This window comes from Phalaenopsis equestris, unplaced genomic scaffold (genome assembly GCF_001263595.1).
Source record: "Phalaenopsis equestris unplaced genomic scaffold, ASM126359v1 Scaffold000120, whole genome shotgun sequence".
Classification (NCBI taxonomy): Eukaryota; Viridiplantae; Streptophyta; class Magnoliopsida; order Asparagales; family Orchidaceae; genus Phalaenopsis; species Phalaenopsis equestris.
Window position 1 is genome coordinate 1874 of NW_018164562.1, and position 12664 is coordinate 14537.

At 31.6% G+C, this 12664-nt stretch overlaps 1 protein-coding gene across 1 annotated transcript; it reads right to left on the bottom strand.

Moving 5' to 3' along the window:
* Positions 1-1203: 1203 nt before the first annotated feature.
* LOC110021068 (putative glucose-6-phosphate 1-epimerase) lies at positions 1204-8633 on the bottom strand. The gene is made up of 8 exons (XM_020719402.1): positions 8219-8633; positions 7941-8015; positions 4082-4138; positions 3841-3992; positions 3624-3755; positions 3264-3366; positions 1958-2057; positions 1204-1644 (listed from the first exon to the last, which is right to left on the bottom strand). The coding sequence occupies exons 1-8, from the start codon at positions 8294-8296 to the stop codon at positions 1430-1432; spliced, it is 912 nt and encodes a 303-aa protein (XP_020575061.1). The 5' UTR covers positions 8297-8633; the 3' UTR covers positions 1204-1429.
* Positions 8634-12664: the final 4031 nt, after the last annotated feature.

The window sequence follows — 12664 nt, forward strand, 5'->3', positions numbered from 1 at the left end:
TTTGCTTCTCTAAGATTTTAGTAATGATAAAGCGAGCTCCCAAACATCTCCTGAGCTGCCTTCGAAAACAGAAATCAGCATAAAAATCGCCCCAAATGCACTCTCATTTACACAAACTTTATTGAAGATGTATTTCAATTTGAAGTAAAAGTCAGATTGGATTAAATTCATAATCTAATCCTATTAAAAAAATTTTAGTGCCAGCTCTAAATTGGGGCATATAGTAATTCCGACAAACTTGACAGGGTATGGAAACATTATCCCAAATCTAAGCCCAATGTTTCTTTTATGCTTTTTTCTCAAATCAAATAATAAAAATACCACTTTATTCTTCTATATTTACTTTTCTAACACCCAAATTTTAATTTTTACATATATTCCATTTTATTTAAAGAAGAAAGTGTGCATTTCACTCTTTTAAATTTTAAAATAGTAATATTTTTATTTGATATGAAAGAATTGGGTGATTAATGTAAAAATTAGGTTTTGATATGTAAATACATAAAAATTAGGTGGCTGTATGTAAATGCCCCTAAATAAAAACAAAATATTTTATTTGCTAGAAAATAATTTACCAATGTTTACTTTAATAATCATTCACTTCAACAAAATACAAGGATTAACTATCATGCAACCTTTTTTCACTTCCAATTTCACCATCCTTCAGAATCATTACATAAAAATAGCTTTTGGATTACCTCCGAGTGAGCCAAACACCTTTTTACACCAGAGACTCGTCCAAGACTAAAAACCCCTAAATCAGAACATTAGGCGTGCGCTTGGGATCACAAAAAAAAATTTGAAAAATTTACATACAAACCAAACAATTTTTATATATTTTTAAATCTAACACCTAGGAGATTGATATTTATATTTAGAACACTTACGTATTAAAGGTGTATTTCAATTGTAAAAGGTTAACGATAGTGTTTCTTTTTTTATGTGATGTCAAAGTTTGATTTTAGCACAACTAAATATGAAAATTTGTGTGTTAATATGTAAATGCCCCTAAAAACTTTAGTGAATAATCATGATAACAATCAGAAAATTCATAGTTGATGAAAATTCCACTAATGATTATTACCACATGGGGAAAAATACAAAATTATCTACTTTTCCTGACAAAAAAGATGCAACTGAGAAATAACAAGTATATCAAGCTAAGTAGAGTTCAAATAGTTCCAGAAAACCAATCTTCCTATTTTCAGAAAATATAGCATTTGAAAAGACACAGTTCAGTTGTAAATTTCTACAGAAAAAAAGGGAAAGAATAACACATGATTAACTCAAACGTTCTCTACAAATCGGAACTCAAACATAGTCCAATGATGCCCAACCACACATGCAGAAAAACAAAGTAAGAACATCTGTAGCTATACAATACTTACTCTGATGAACCTTGGTGCGAAATGGAAGATACGATGACCGGTTAGTGTCCCGCAAGAACTTTGCAAGGATCAAGTTGTCCGCTGAAGTAGCTCGACAACACGGTTGACAGTTCCTGACGGCCCATCCATTCTTCCGATGGTTTGAGGTTGATTGGATTCTCAACAGCTGCGGAATCCAAGCATAGCATGAACTGGTAATCCTCATCACCAAAATCTGGGAGAGCCTTCGACTTCTTATCCCATGGGTTCCAAAGGGCTGCAGAGAGGAAAGAAACAAGGGAAATTTACATATGTAGCACAGAACACTTGTGTATTTACATATCTCACACCTGAACTTTATTTTTTGCTCCCGTGCATGAAAAGATGTATTTCACTTATAAAAAGTGATAATAATGCAATTTTTATATGATGTTAAAAATTTAAGTGCTATAAGTGTACATATGCAAGTTTAGGTGCGAGATATATAAAAAAATAAGAATTGTATGCTATGTATGTAAATGTTCAAAGAAATAAAATTGCACTGGGAGGAAAGGAAAAGCAGCAGGCCGTGTTAAGAGAAAGCAACCTACCAGCATCAGGCAGGCCTTCCTTTCTCAGAACAAGGGTCCTTTTCTTCTCATGGTCTATGATGGCTATCTTTCCCGGCGTGCTTAAATAAACTCTGTCAACCTGCTAAGGAAACACTTGTGAGATAGTAGGAGAAATTCACATATGTAGCACACAATTCATATTTATTTATATATATCACATCTAAACTTCCATATAGCACTTTGGTGGTTTAAACTTATGCATGAAGAGGTGTGTTTGACTTTTAAAAAGTGGTAACAGTGCTAGATTTGATTTGATATTAGAGATTTGAGTGCTAGGTGCGTAAATATGAAAGTTTAGATGTGAGATATGTGAATACACAAGAATTGTGCGCTATGTATGTAAATGTCCCGAAGTAGAATATAGTTTAAGCTAGAAACATGTGAAAGCACCAGAAGCTGGGTTGTAAATCCTACGGTGAAGGAAAGAAGTCTATATTTCTTGTACCATGAAAGAAATTGAGTTTGACACGTATTGAGCAATACAACAATGGGTATTTATGGGCATGAGATGTAGGACATTTAAGAGTTTAGAGTTTCTAATATTAGGACTACCATAAAATTTAAATAAGATGCAACCAATTTATGGGACAAAAATGTAACTCTGGTGAAAGCAGATCAATAATTTCAAATAACTATTTATTATTTCGAAAATAAAAAAAATTTAAAACTAATTCTTGTGAAAGAACCTTGGATTCAAAATAGAAATTACGATTAAAAACTACAAAAGAGAAGCAAGCAATTGAAATTTCATGCAAACAAATAAGCCAAGTTATAATTTAACAAAACAAGGCATGATGGTTATAATTTCGGTTATCTGGTAGTAATGAGTGCAAAGCAGCAAAAATGCTCGAGGAATGAGTATAATTACTGAAAAGTGAGTGCACTTTATACCTGAGAGAGAGCCACTTAACCATTAAAGAAGCTCATTAAAAATAACTCTTAAAATCATACAGTTGCAAATATTAGCCCAAGATAAAGTTCAAAAGAAAGCCTATACCGTTAATTAGATCCACTTGACCAACAAGAATTAAGAACATAGTAACATTACAGCTTCCTTTTCTTATAGCAAATTCTAATGGTAACACCAAATTGAAAAATGGATGAAAAGCATATTTTAATGAGGTATGATTTTACTTTGTAAGGGAAACGATCCCATAACAAAATGCATTGCATCTGCCATCATAAGTTTCCATGAAATTACAAGGAAGCCAATATATAGCCAATTAAAGTGGAAATGCATAAAACAATGAAGTATACAAACTAAAAGAAGCTAAAATATGCAAACCTCCCCATCAAACGTAATTGCATCTGCTTGTTCAGTGAACCTCTCTCTTTGCATAAGATTATCAAAATAGTCGAGCGTCTCCAATCCCTCAACTCGGACTTCACTGCCAAAGAAATCATGCACTAAAATATTTCACTGGGAAAAGAAATAATCTTTTCAAACTTCGAAGTAAAAATGAATGGGTCAATTAACACTATGAGCAAAGTCAGAGAGCAGACGTGGACAAATAAAACATTACCATATCCAGCAGCTTTCTACATTCTTTTCATTATAAGAAACTACATAAAATAGACAATGAAAAACTAAACAACAGATTGATAGAGTTACTCTAATGGAAGAACTGGGCTAAAGTCCAAGTACCTGATGTCTGAAACAGAAAGGTAATTACGCAATCCAAGGGTGAATGTAAATTGTTTGCTGTCAGTATTCCTCACCCGAGGAATCAAAGTGAGCTTGCCTGGGCTCAATATAATTCGCAGCCGTAGCTCAAAGCTGCATTGCTCAAAGTTTAAATCATGCAAAATCCATCAGAAGTATGCACAGATGACCTTTTCAATGAGCTTCTCTCAAATATTACCTTGGCAATGTCTTCATGTCCTCTTCTTGGGACTTCAAAACTAGATCTATTGTAGAATGATTCTTGGGAGGAGGTAATGGAGATGCACAGCTATCCATTGCCCACAATCTGTTCCTTGCAAAGCCATGCTGCTCCAGGGATCCCAAACCAAACTATAGCACATAACGAGTTAGATATGCACAAAGATACAATAAAAGAAATTAGGCTACTCATGAAGTACGCAAAGCACAAATAGAATTACTTGAGGGAAAAAGATAGGAATTCCTCCTCTGATAGCTTTAGGTGGTTTCAAAACAGCCTATTGAACAAGAAAAAATAGTCAGACTTTTTTATACCTATAAGGTAGCTAGCATACAGAAAAACATGCATGCATGCCTAAATTTCAGGTTATGTGACAAGCATATAAATACAAAATGCATGGATGAATACGGATATAATATGTAAAAGAATGCAAACAATCAACACTTCCAAAGCAATTTACAAAGTGACAATCACTACGTACTTTGATTTAGATATTAGATAAAAGCAATATCTTGCAGAAAAAAACAGAGAATGAGTGAGTGACCTATTTGTAGACCATTGGATGTAGTGAGGAACGAGGAAAGAAATAACACGTAGTATTTTATTTCCAAAAATAATTAATAGTGCAGGACTACTAATAAAATTGATGGTGTAGTTTGTCAGTTTAACTAAAGAACAAAAAAAAAAGTTGTTAGTTTCCTAGATTGAATATGAATTTGGTTTAGCCAAACATCAAGCAATATTTTAATTAGAGCCTGAAAACGAGGAGCTATTTAAATACTTAATTAGCTGCAGATAATTCATTTCATTCAATTAATAATACACAATGTTCAAATATAAGGCTAAACATTTAAACACAATATAATCCCATACAATCCGAAAACCTTTAATTTTAAGAGCATGTTTGGTCGGCGTCGGCCGAATTAGGGGCATATTATATTTCAAATTCTTGAATTTTGAAAATCTAATTGTTTGTTCGGAAGAAATTCAAATCCAATGTAAAATCATATTATATTTGAAATTCAGCCCTTAGTTCATTCTCCCTGAATTCGGAACTGCCGCCAATGTATTAACTTTCATATTTCTTCAAACAAAAAAAAAAAATGAAGTCATTTGTTTATTTACAATAAACCAAAGAACCCCAAAGTATTCCAAATATAATACATTACTCTCGTATAGTATTTATTTTACATTACTTTTTTCTCTAGCAACCAAACAGCCCCTAAATATATTCTATTCCAAGAGAGGATAAAACCTAATAAAATAATTCACATGAAACGAATAATTAAAAAAATATTGGCCATAAACATAAATATGACTAAAAAGGCTTTAAAATGGGCTCAACACCAATATATTTTGGCCTAATTTGAATTTTAATAATTAATTTATAGCAACTTTGCCCCTGTCATGGCATGTTTGAAAGTTTTTATTACATCAGCTCCAACAAACTCTCCTCAGAAGAGTTGATATCAATATAGCAAACCAGAAATTTAGGAGCTAGCTAGCCTCTATAACTCCTCTGTCATCATTCAAGCATCATTTGAAGGAAACCTCTATTTACAAAACCAAAAACCTAAGCTCAATATTTGTCACAAGTACTTAACAGAATGTAGGCATATTAAATCAAATATTAATAAGTTTCATTCCATTGTAATGGATTTGAGGATTATTGATGCCATGGTGATGATAAGAATCAAGCATTGTTACCCATATGTTTATTACCTCTTTCTAAAAAATATAATAGAGCTACTATTAGCTGCCTAAGGGTGTAGGAAATGAAAAGTTAATTGAGGAACGCTGCTTAATGAAAACCCTTTTAAGAAGTGTTCTCCATCTAACTATGACCTATAATTATCATAGGTTCAAATATGTGAAATGCTTTTATTACAAAGGAAAAAATGGCACATTATGAGAGGCAAATTTTGAAGAGGAGAAAGTAACATGCCAAGGAAAGCACACAGAGGACAAAGTTAACCATGTTAACATTAGTATAGATTGGTCATATAAAATAAATGTTACAAACAGGCATAGTTTAGTCAAGAATCTAGAGATCTGGTACATAAGACTAATTAGGAAGCGATGATGTCAAACTAATTTTTAGGTAAAATTTTATAATAATTAATTATGCAGTTACTTTTAGAAAAAATAATCTATAATTTTATATTACCTAATGATCAGGATATTAATCCTAGAGATTAATTATGCTAACTATACAGCAATTACAATATTTATTAAATAAAAAGTATTGTGATAATAAATTATAATTCGCTATATAATAACTAATTAATTGCTAAATTAAAAATTATTAAAACAATAGTGTATCATGATTAATAATGCTCTCAAGTCATTAATTTTAACAAAGAAAAACTATTAGTAAACATAAATTGATTACATAAAATTTAATTTTCTGATTAATTAAGTATGAACAAAAAAGATGTTAAATTATTTCAGCATAAATTAATAGAAACATTCTTTTAGTCATTGAACCAGCTCACACCAATTTCATAATAATTTTCAACAGTCATGGGCAGAACCACCTTACAGTGATAGTGGGTGTGCACGCACTCAATTTTTTTTATTACTTATATAAGGAAATTAAGAGGAGTTTGCCCACCCTAAATTTATGATTTTGCCCAATCCTAAAGAAAAAATACCCAGCTTAAACACTTGTTTGTCTATATTTTCTTAGAATTTTACATTCTTATCTATTTATATTTCCATTTTATAATCTTATAATATTATCTTACTAGTTATTTGAATTTCTTTTTAAAAACACTAATTATATATATTTGTATTCATTTAATTATTATTATTTAATTAATATATTATTTAAAATATAATATTTTGCCCACCCTAGCTCATTATTTATATGTCATGTCCTTTAAAAAATGTGAGGCCCCTTCAAAAAGCAATTTCCTCTCCATGTGCGAGACTAAATAAGCTATTCTTAATATTTCCTCCTCTTTATATTATTATATATTTATGGCATTTCCACTTCAAGTTATCATCTTGATCAAAGAAACCAACGCCAATGAAGTAAGCTCAAGGTTTCTTTACACTAAAACAATTAGCTACACAGCCAAGTTAAGGTCTTCCATGTTGTGTGTCACTTGCGAAAAATCACATGGGCGTCAGAGAATCCATTTGATTTTATGACTTGAATGGATATTAAAAAGAAGAAGCATGCATCAAAGATATCATTAAGTTTTCAAAAAGTAAAGGGAGCAACAATTAAAATTAGAATAATCACCGATTAGAATACAATTAATGAAGAACACTAAGCCCATTGTTTTTTGGTATTTGTTAAAGGCATGCTGAAAATAATAATAATAATAATAATAAAAGGAGGCAACTTAATATATGTTATTTCGTATATAAAAATATTTTCATGATTAAGGCTTCTTCAAGAATGAAAAATTGCAACAATAGTGAAAATTTTTAAAAGAAAAAGATCTTCGAATTAGCAAAATAAAGACTAAATACACAACAAGAAATTTTATTGATGTGAAATTAGTCATCATTAGAAAATATTATTGCTTAAGTAATATCTTGATGTAATAAATTTATATATATTGGATGTATTCTACAAGAGAATTCAAACATAGTCCATGGCAAGATCCTGCACTTAGACAAGTTGAAAAGTTATGAAAGGAATAGCTACATGAGAATAGCAATAATAAATATATTTTATACAACTCGAAAACTTAACAAAATAACAAGAAAATTGAAAAAAAGGCAAGTACCTACACTAGATTGACCTTATAAGAAAATAAACTGTCAGATAAAGCCTAGGTTTAAGGGTAAAAAAATGAAGCCGAAATTCATTTCATACCATATGCATTCTTTAAGAAATCTATTACAAGTGCACAAATTTCCATTTTTCTTCTATTATTCTTTTTTTTGTGCGGAAGCACTATGGCTAGCATTCTGTTGGTCAAGTGAAGAGTCAATGCCCTAAATCAGTGTCACAAAATTTCCTAAATGTCACATAAAACCAAACCCAGACTACAGTCATGCAAAAAAGGAACCAATGAACCAATTTAGCCACCCAGCTCTACTGACTCAAATTATCCAAATACCTTGGAGCTCATAAAAAGCAGCTCTTCTCGCCGATCATTTTTCCAAGAAACTACCTGCCCGCCATACAAAAGAACCTGTAAAAGAAGTAAGCAACAAAAGCCATAAAATAAGTTTCATCAGTAACCTAACAGGATAAACCCACACAGCCCCAAACCCCATGCATAAAATTCAATATTTCCTTCAATTATAAGATTCAGTAAAATTCCGTAAGATTATAAGCATTAGTCTACACAATAGCAAGGAATCAGAAGAAAATAAAAAGGAAACGAGGGAATACCTCGGCAGAGGAGCCATTAGGCTCCGTCAAGATGACCCTGGGCATACCATCACCATCATTCACCACACTCCAAGTCATGATCGTAAACCTAGGGAAATGCTAGGGATTATCGCCGGCGTCGCAAAAGGAGGAGGAGCAGCCGATGGGCGACTGCTTCTACTCTCCAACGCCGAGTTCCAGCCAATGCAAAAAGGGCAAACCACGAAGGGACGTGCCGATTAGACGGCTCTGCACGCTTCTTCTAATCGTGGAAGAAGAGAGAGTAGCTGTTCTCCAGCCCTGTATTAACTGTGGATCCGTTGCACCGTTACTTCGACTTGTCGGACATGAAATGAGCTCGGGAGATGAAAGAGAGTGGCAGGGTTGATGGACAACACTGATATCGTCTACGAAGGGAGGTTTCCTGTTCGCGTGCTTGGCATGTACTGCACGTTATTTACGGGATATTTATGTACATTTTTTATTTAAATAAATATTATTAAAATTGCATTTTATTTATCTAAAAAAGTCGACTGAGGAATCAGTTGTCCGGCTCACGGGACTGAGTCGATTTTGGATCCATTTTATGGTTTTCTTCTTCATTTTTTCTTTTCTTTTGGGAAAATTTTTTTCTTCTCCTCTTTTACTTTAATGCTGATTTTTCTTTGGGTTTTGGGGTTTTTGCCCCTAGTTTTTACATTTCATGGGATATTTCTCTCCTCTTATTTCCTCTTCTTTTCTATTCATTCATAGGCTTAGTCCTACTCTTAACGGGAAGAGTCTAATTTCTCATATTCTCTCTACTTCTGCTACTTTTAATTTAACTTTTATTCTAAATTTCTCATATTGAGTTAATTTTTTTGTTCAAGAAGATCTTGATGGTTCAAAGAATTGAACACTTGTTTTGGTTGGAGATGTGATTAGTAAACGGCCTTCCAAGGACAACTTACAGCAAGTTATTGCTAGATTTGGAAGTTGAAAGGTATTGTTGTAACTTTTGTATTTATCTGAAGTTTTCTTTCTGTTTAAATTTAATTGTGTTGAGAATTTTGACATGGTATTGGCTGGGGATCCTTGGTTTACAAATGGTTAACCATTCATTTTTAAAAAATAAACTTAATATTTTAAACCTATTAAAGAAGTATTTAAGGAAAAACCTATTTGGGTTGAGTTTCTTGATTTACTTTTGGGTTGTTGAAATGAGGCTGGTATCTCAAAAATATCTAGTCGAATAGAAGTTTCTTTGGTAGTTGATAATTTAACATATAAATATTTGAGGCTTTCTTTTGACAGAGTCAATATTCAGATAAGTGTTAACTCCTCCCTTCCTGATTTCATTGCTTTAGATATTGAAGGGCAAGAGCTTAAATTACCCGTAGTTTATGAATGAAAGCCTTCTCCTTATAAGACATGTACTTTTGCTCACAATTCTCGATCGTGTTCTAAGATTGTGAATGTTCTGTCTAAAATTGTTGCACCTTTAAATAGAGGAAGAAGTAATTATAGGTACAATTCTACTCAAATATTTCAAAGAAGCACAAGTAGGCATCCTATTAATGTTGTCGATCTCATTTCTACTATGGTTCCTAATGTCACTAATAGCATTAATGCGCCGAATTTAAATGGTCATGTTGATGTTTAATCTAGTAGTATGAAAAATGTTGGTAATAATGTCACCGCTCATCTTACTGAATCTAATGTTGTTCCTATTGTTATTGTAGATATTGATGATGTTGTTTTAGCTATACTTGATTCTTCTGATGTTGTAGAGTTGAATCAGAAAAATCTAAATTTGCAAAATGATTTGCCTAATGAGAATGAAAGCTTTATTTAACCTTAAGTTTTATCTAATGCTAATGTTAATGAAAATTCAGTTGCTGCTATTATTAATTCAAAGGCAAATGTGGGTAATATCATTGATCAAAATTCTACTATTAGAGGTGTTTATTTTGCTATGACAATATTATTTTCTACTTTGCTTAATGATGTTTTTGTCCCTTTGCCCTCTACTTCTAGGACAAAGAAAGGTAAAACCAGAGTATGTAATGCTATGCATTAATTTTCTTTTCTGCCTGCTTTTCCTTCTCTTATGCTTATTATGATTTATCCTAATACTTTCACTTGTAATGTTAGTGAGTTTAGTAAACAAACCCATGTGCTGACTGTAAAAGGATTATTTATAAGAATCGTGCTCATATTATTGGTCGTATTGAAACTAAGCTATCTCCTTCTCTTATCTCTGATGATTTTTCTTTTAATAAGCTCAAGCATTCAATAATGAAGGGAATGTGAATAACTTTGATTGCTAATAATTGTCATATTTTGACTAAATAGAATGTTGAGGTTATTTCTTTTATTGTGTAAGAAATTAAATCTCAATCATGTATGGATATGCTACTTTCTTTTCTATTGTTATATTTTTATTACCTTTATTTATGCTGATAATAGTGTTATGTAAGTAAAGATTTTGGGAGTTCAATTATTCTGTTTACTGCTAATATTACTGATCCTTGAATTCTTTTGGGTGATTTTAATTGTAATCTTACAGTTAGTCAAAAGGTGGGTGGTCTTCCACTTATTCCTTCAAAGCTAACTAAGGGTCTGTTTGGCGTAGCTGATGATTATTTATAATCTGCTGATAAGCAAATTACTCTGATAATCTGATAATTTGCAGATTATCAGAATAATCTGCATTGTTGTTTGGGGCAGCTTATTCAGATTAGCTTATTGGTGGTTAAATGATATTCCTGCCTCTATCTTATAAAATTGTTTGGGGCAGCTTATTCAGAATAGCTTATTGGTAGAATATAAGCATATAGTGCAGAAGCATACTTGGTTTAACAATCAAGTTGATAATCTTATAAGCTGGCTTCTTGATAGGGCTTTTGGTAATGTTTCTTGGGTATATTTATTTCCTTTTCTTTTTGTAAAGGTTTGGATAATTCTACTTTTGATTGTTCTCTTATTTATATATCTTTGGGAGCTTCTTATGTTTTAAAGTATAATTTTTTGAATACAAATTGTTGGAGTAATTAACATTATTTATTAAGCTTGAAATGTCCATTTTAAAGGTGATTCATGATTTTCCCTTTACGATAAATTGAAGAATGTCGTTGAAGCTTTTAAGCACTAGAATTGGAATAATTCCAACTACCTTTCAAATCATAACAATGATTTAAAGTCTCAATAAGAAAATCTTTTGAATCGATTGAATGATGATCCACTTTGCATTGATTTGCTTAATCAAACCTTAATCATTCAAGATAAACTTCATAATGCCCTCTCTTGTGACTAAAAATCATTAAAACAAATAGCTAAATTTGAATGATTATCTAAACCAAAAAATGAGGTTAAATTTCTCTACCAAAAGATAATAATTAGTAATACTTCTATTTTTATTAAAGAAATTTTAGTCAATGATGTTTATTTACAACATCAAAAAGATATTGCTTATGAAGATGTTTACTTTTTTTAAAATTTTTGCTTAATAATTATGTTGATATTCATTCCTCTATTTTTGATAAATTTATTATTATTATTATTTATATTCTCTCTTTGGATTGTGAAACTTTATTAAGAGAATTCTCCAATGATGATATTAAAAATTATATTAGGAATTGCAAATCTTCAGGCCCAGGTGGTTTTACTTCTAAATTTTTTACATTTATTATGGAATCTAAAGGGAGAAAATTAGGGGTTGTCACAGATCTTGAGGAGAACCTCATTGATTTCCCAAGCTATCATATGATTTGACTTCAATTTTAAGGAAATATTATTAAATGTTTCTTCCTGCAAATTGTTATTATTTAGGGCTTACACTTGCATGACACGGTCATACAAACAGTCTGGAGGATAAGAGATTTTACGTCGTAATGAACGACGATCTCGTAGCCTAATATGTGTTAGAGTTTAAATTGCACAACAGGGTTGTGTAAATGCCTAAAGATAAGGTGAAGATTTATGTTGTACTAGACGAGCTACCTTAAAATCCTATGGTTTTTTTTAAAATTCTAAGAGAAGATGTTGTTGTAGATATGGTATGCTGTTGTTGATTGTTGTTTACAGAGTTAGCTCCAAGATCCTCGTCGAAGTAGCAGTCCTAGGATCTATGGTTCAAAAGGTTTAATAACTAATTATAGAAAATAACGTTTAATTATAAATAGATAATTTGAATAATAACTAATTATAGAAAATAACGTTTAATTATTGATATTCAATATATAAGAAAACATTCTTCTCCTTGTCAAGAAATTATAGTGAATGAATAAAATGAATTAGTTCAATTTATATTGTGCCAAATAGGAGCATACCTATTCTTTACCCTTTGGTCCAGACATAAAGAACTTTCACTAATCCTATCCTTAGTTACTGATTTTGCGGCTAGGTTGGGAGGATACCGGCTCTCACTTCGGAGCTCCCACGTTCCCCTCACCTGAGGGCTAACATCTACACATCAGCACCCAAACG

What these genes read in the sequence shown, in the direction of transcription:
- LOC110021068 (XM_020719402.1), bottom strand. Translation starts at nt 8,296, where the DNA reads ATGACTTGGAGTGTGGTGAATGATGGTGATGGTATGCCCAGGGTCATC. An exon ending in TGCTTTTTATGAGCTCCAAG is followed by an intron (nt 4,139 to 7,940) that starts GTATTTGGATAA and finishes CTTGTTCAATAG; the next exon opens with GCTGTTTTGAAACCACCTAA. An exon ending in GGAAGGCCTGCCTGATGCTG is followed by an intron (nt 1,645 to 1,957) that starts GTAGGTTGCTTT and finishes TCCTCTCTGCAG; the next exon opens with CCCTTTGGAACCCATGGGAT.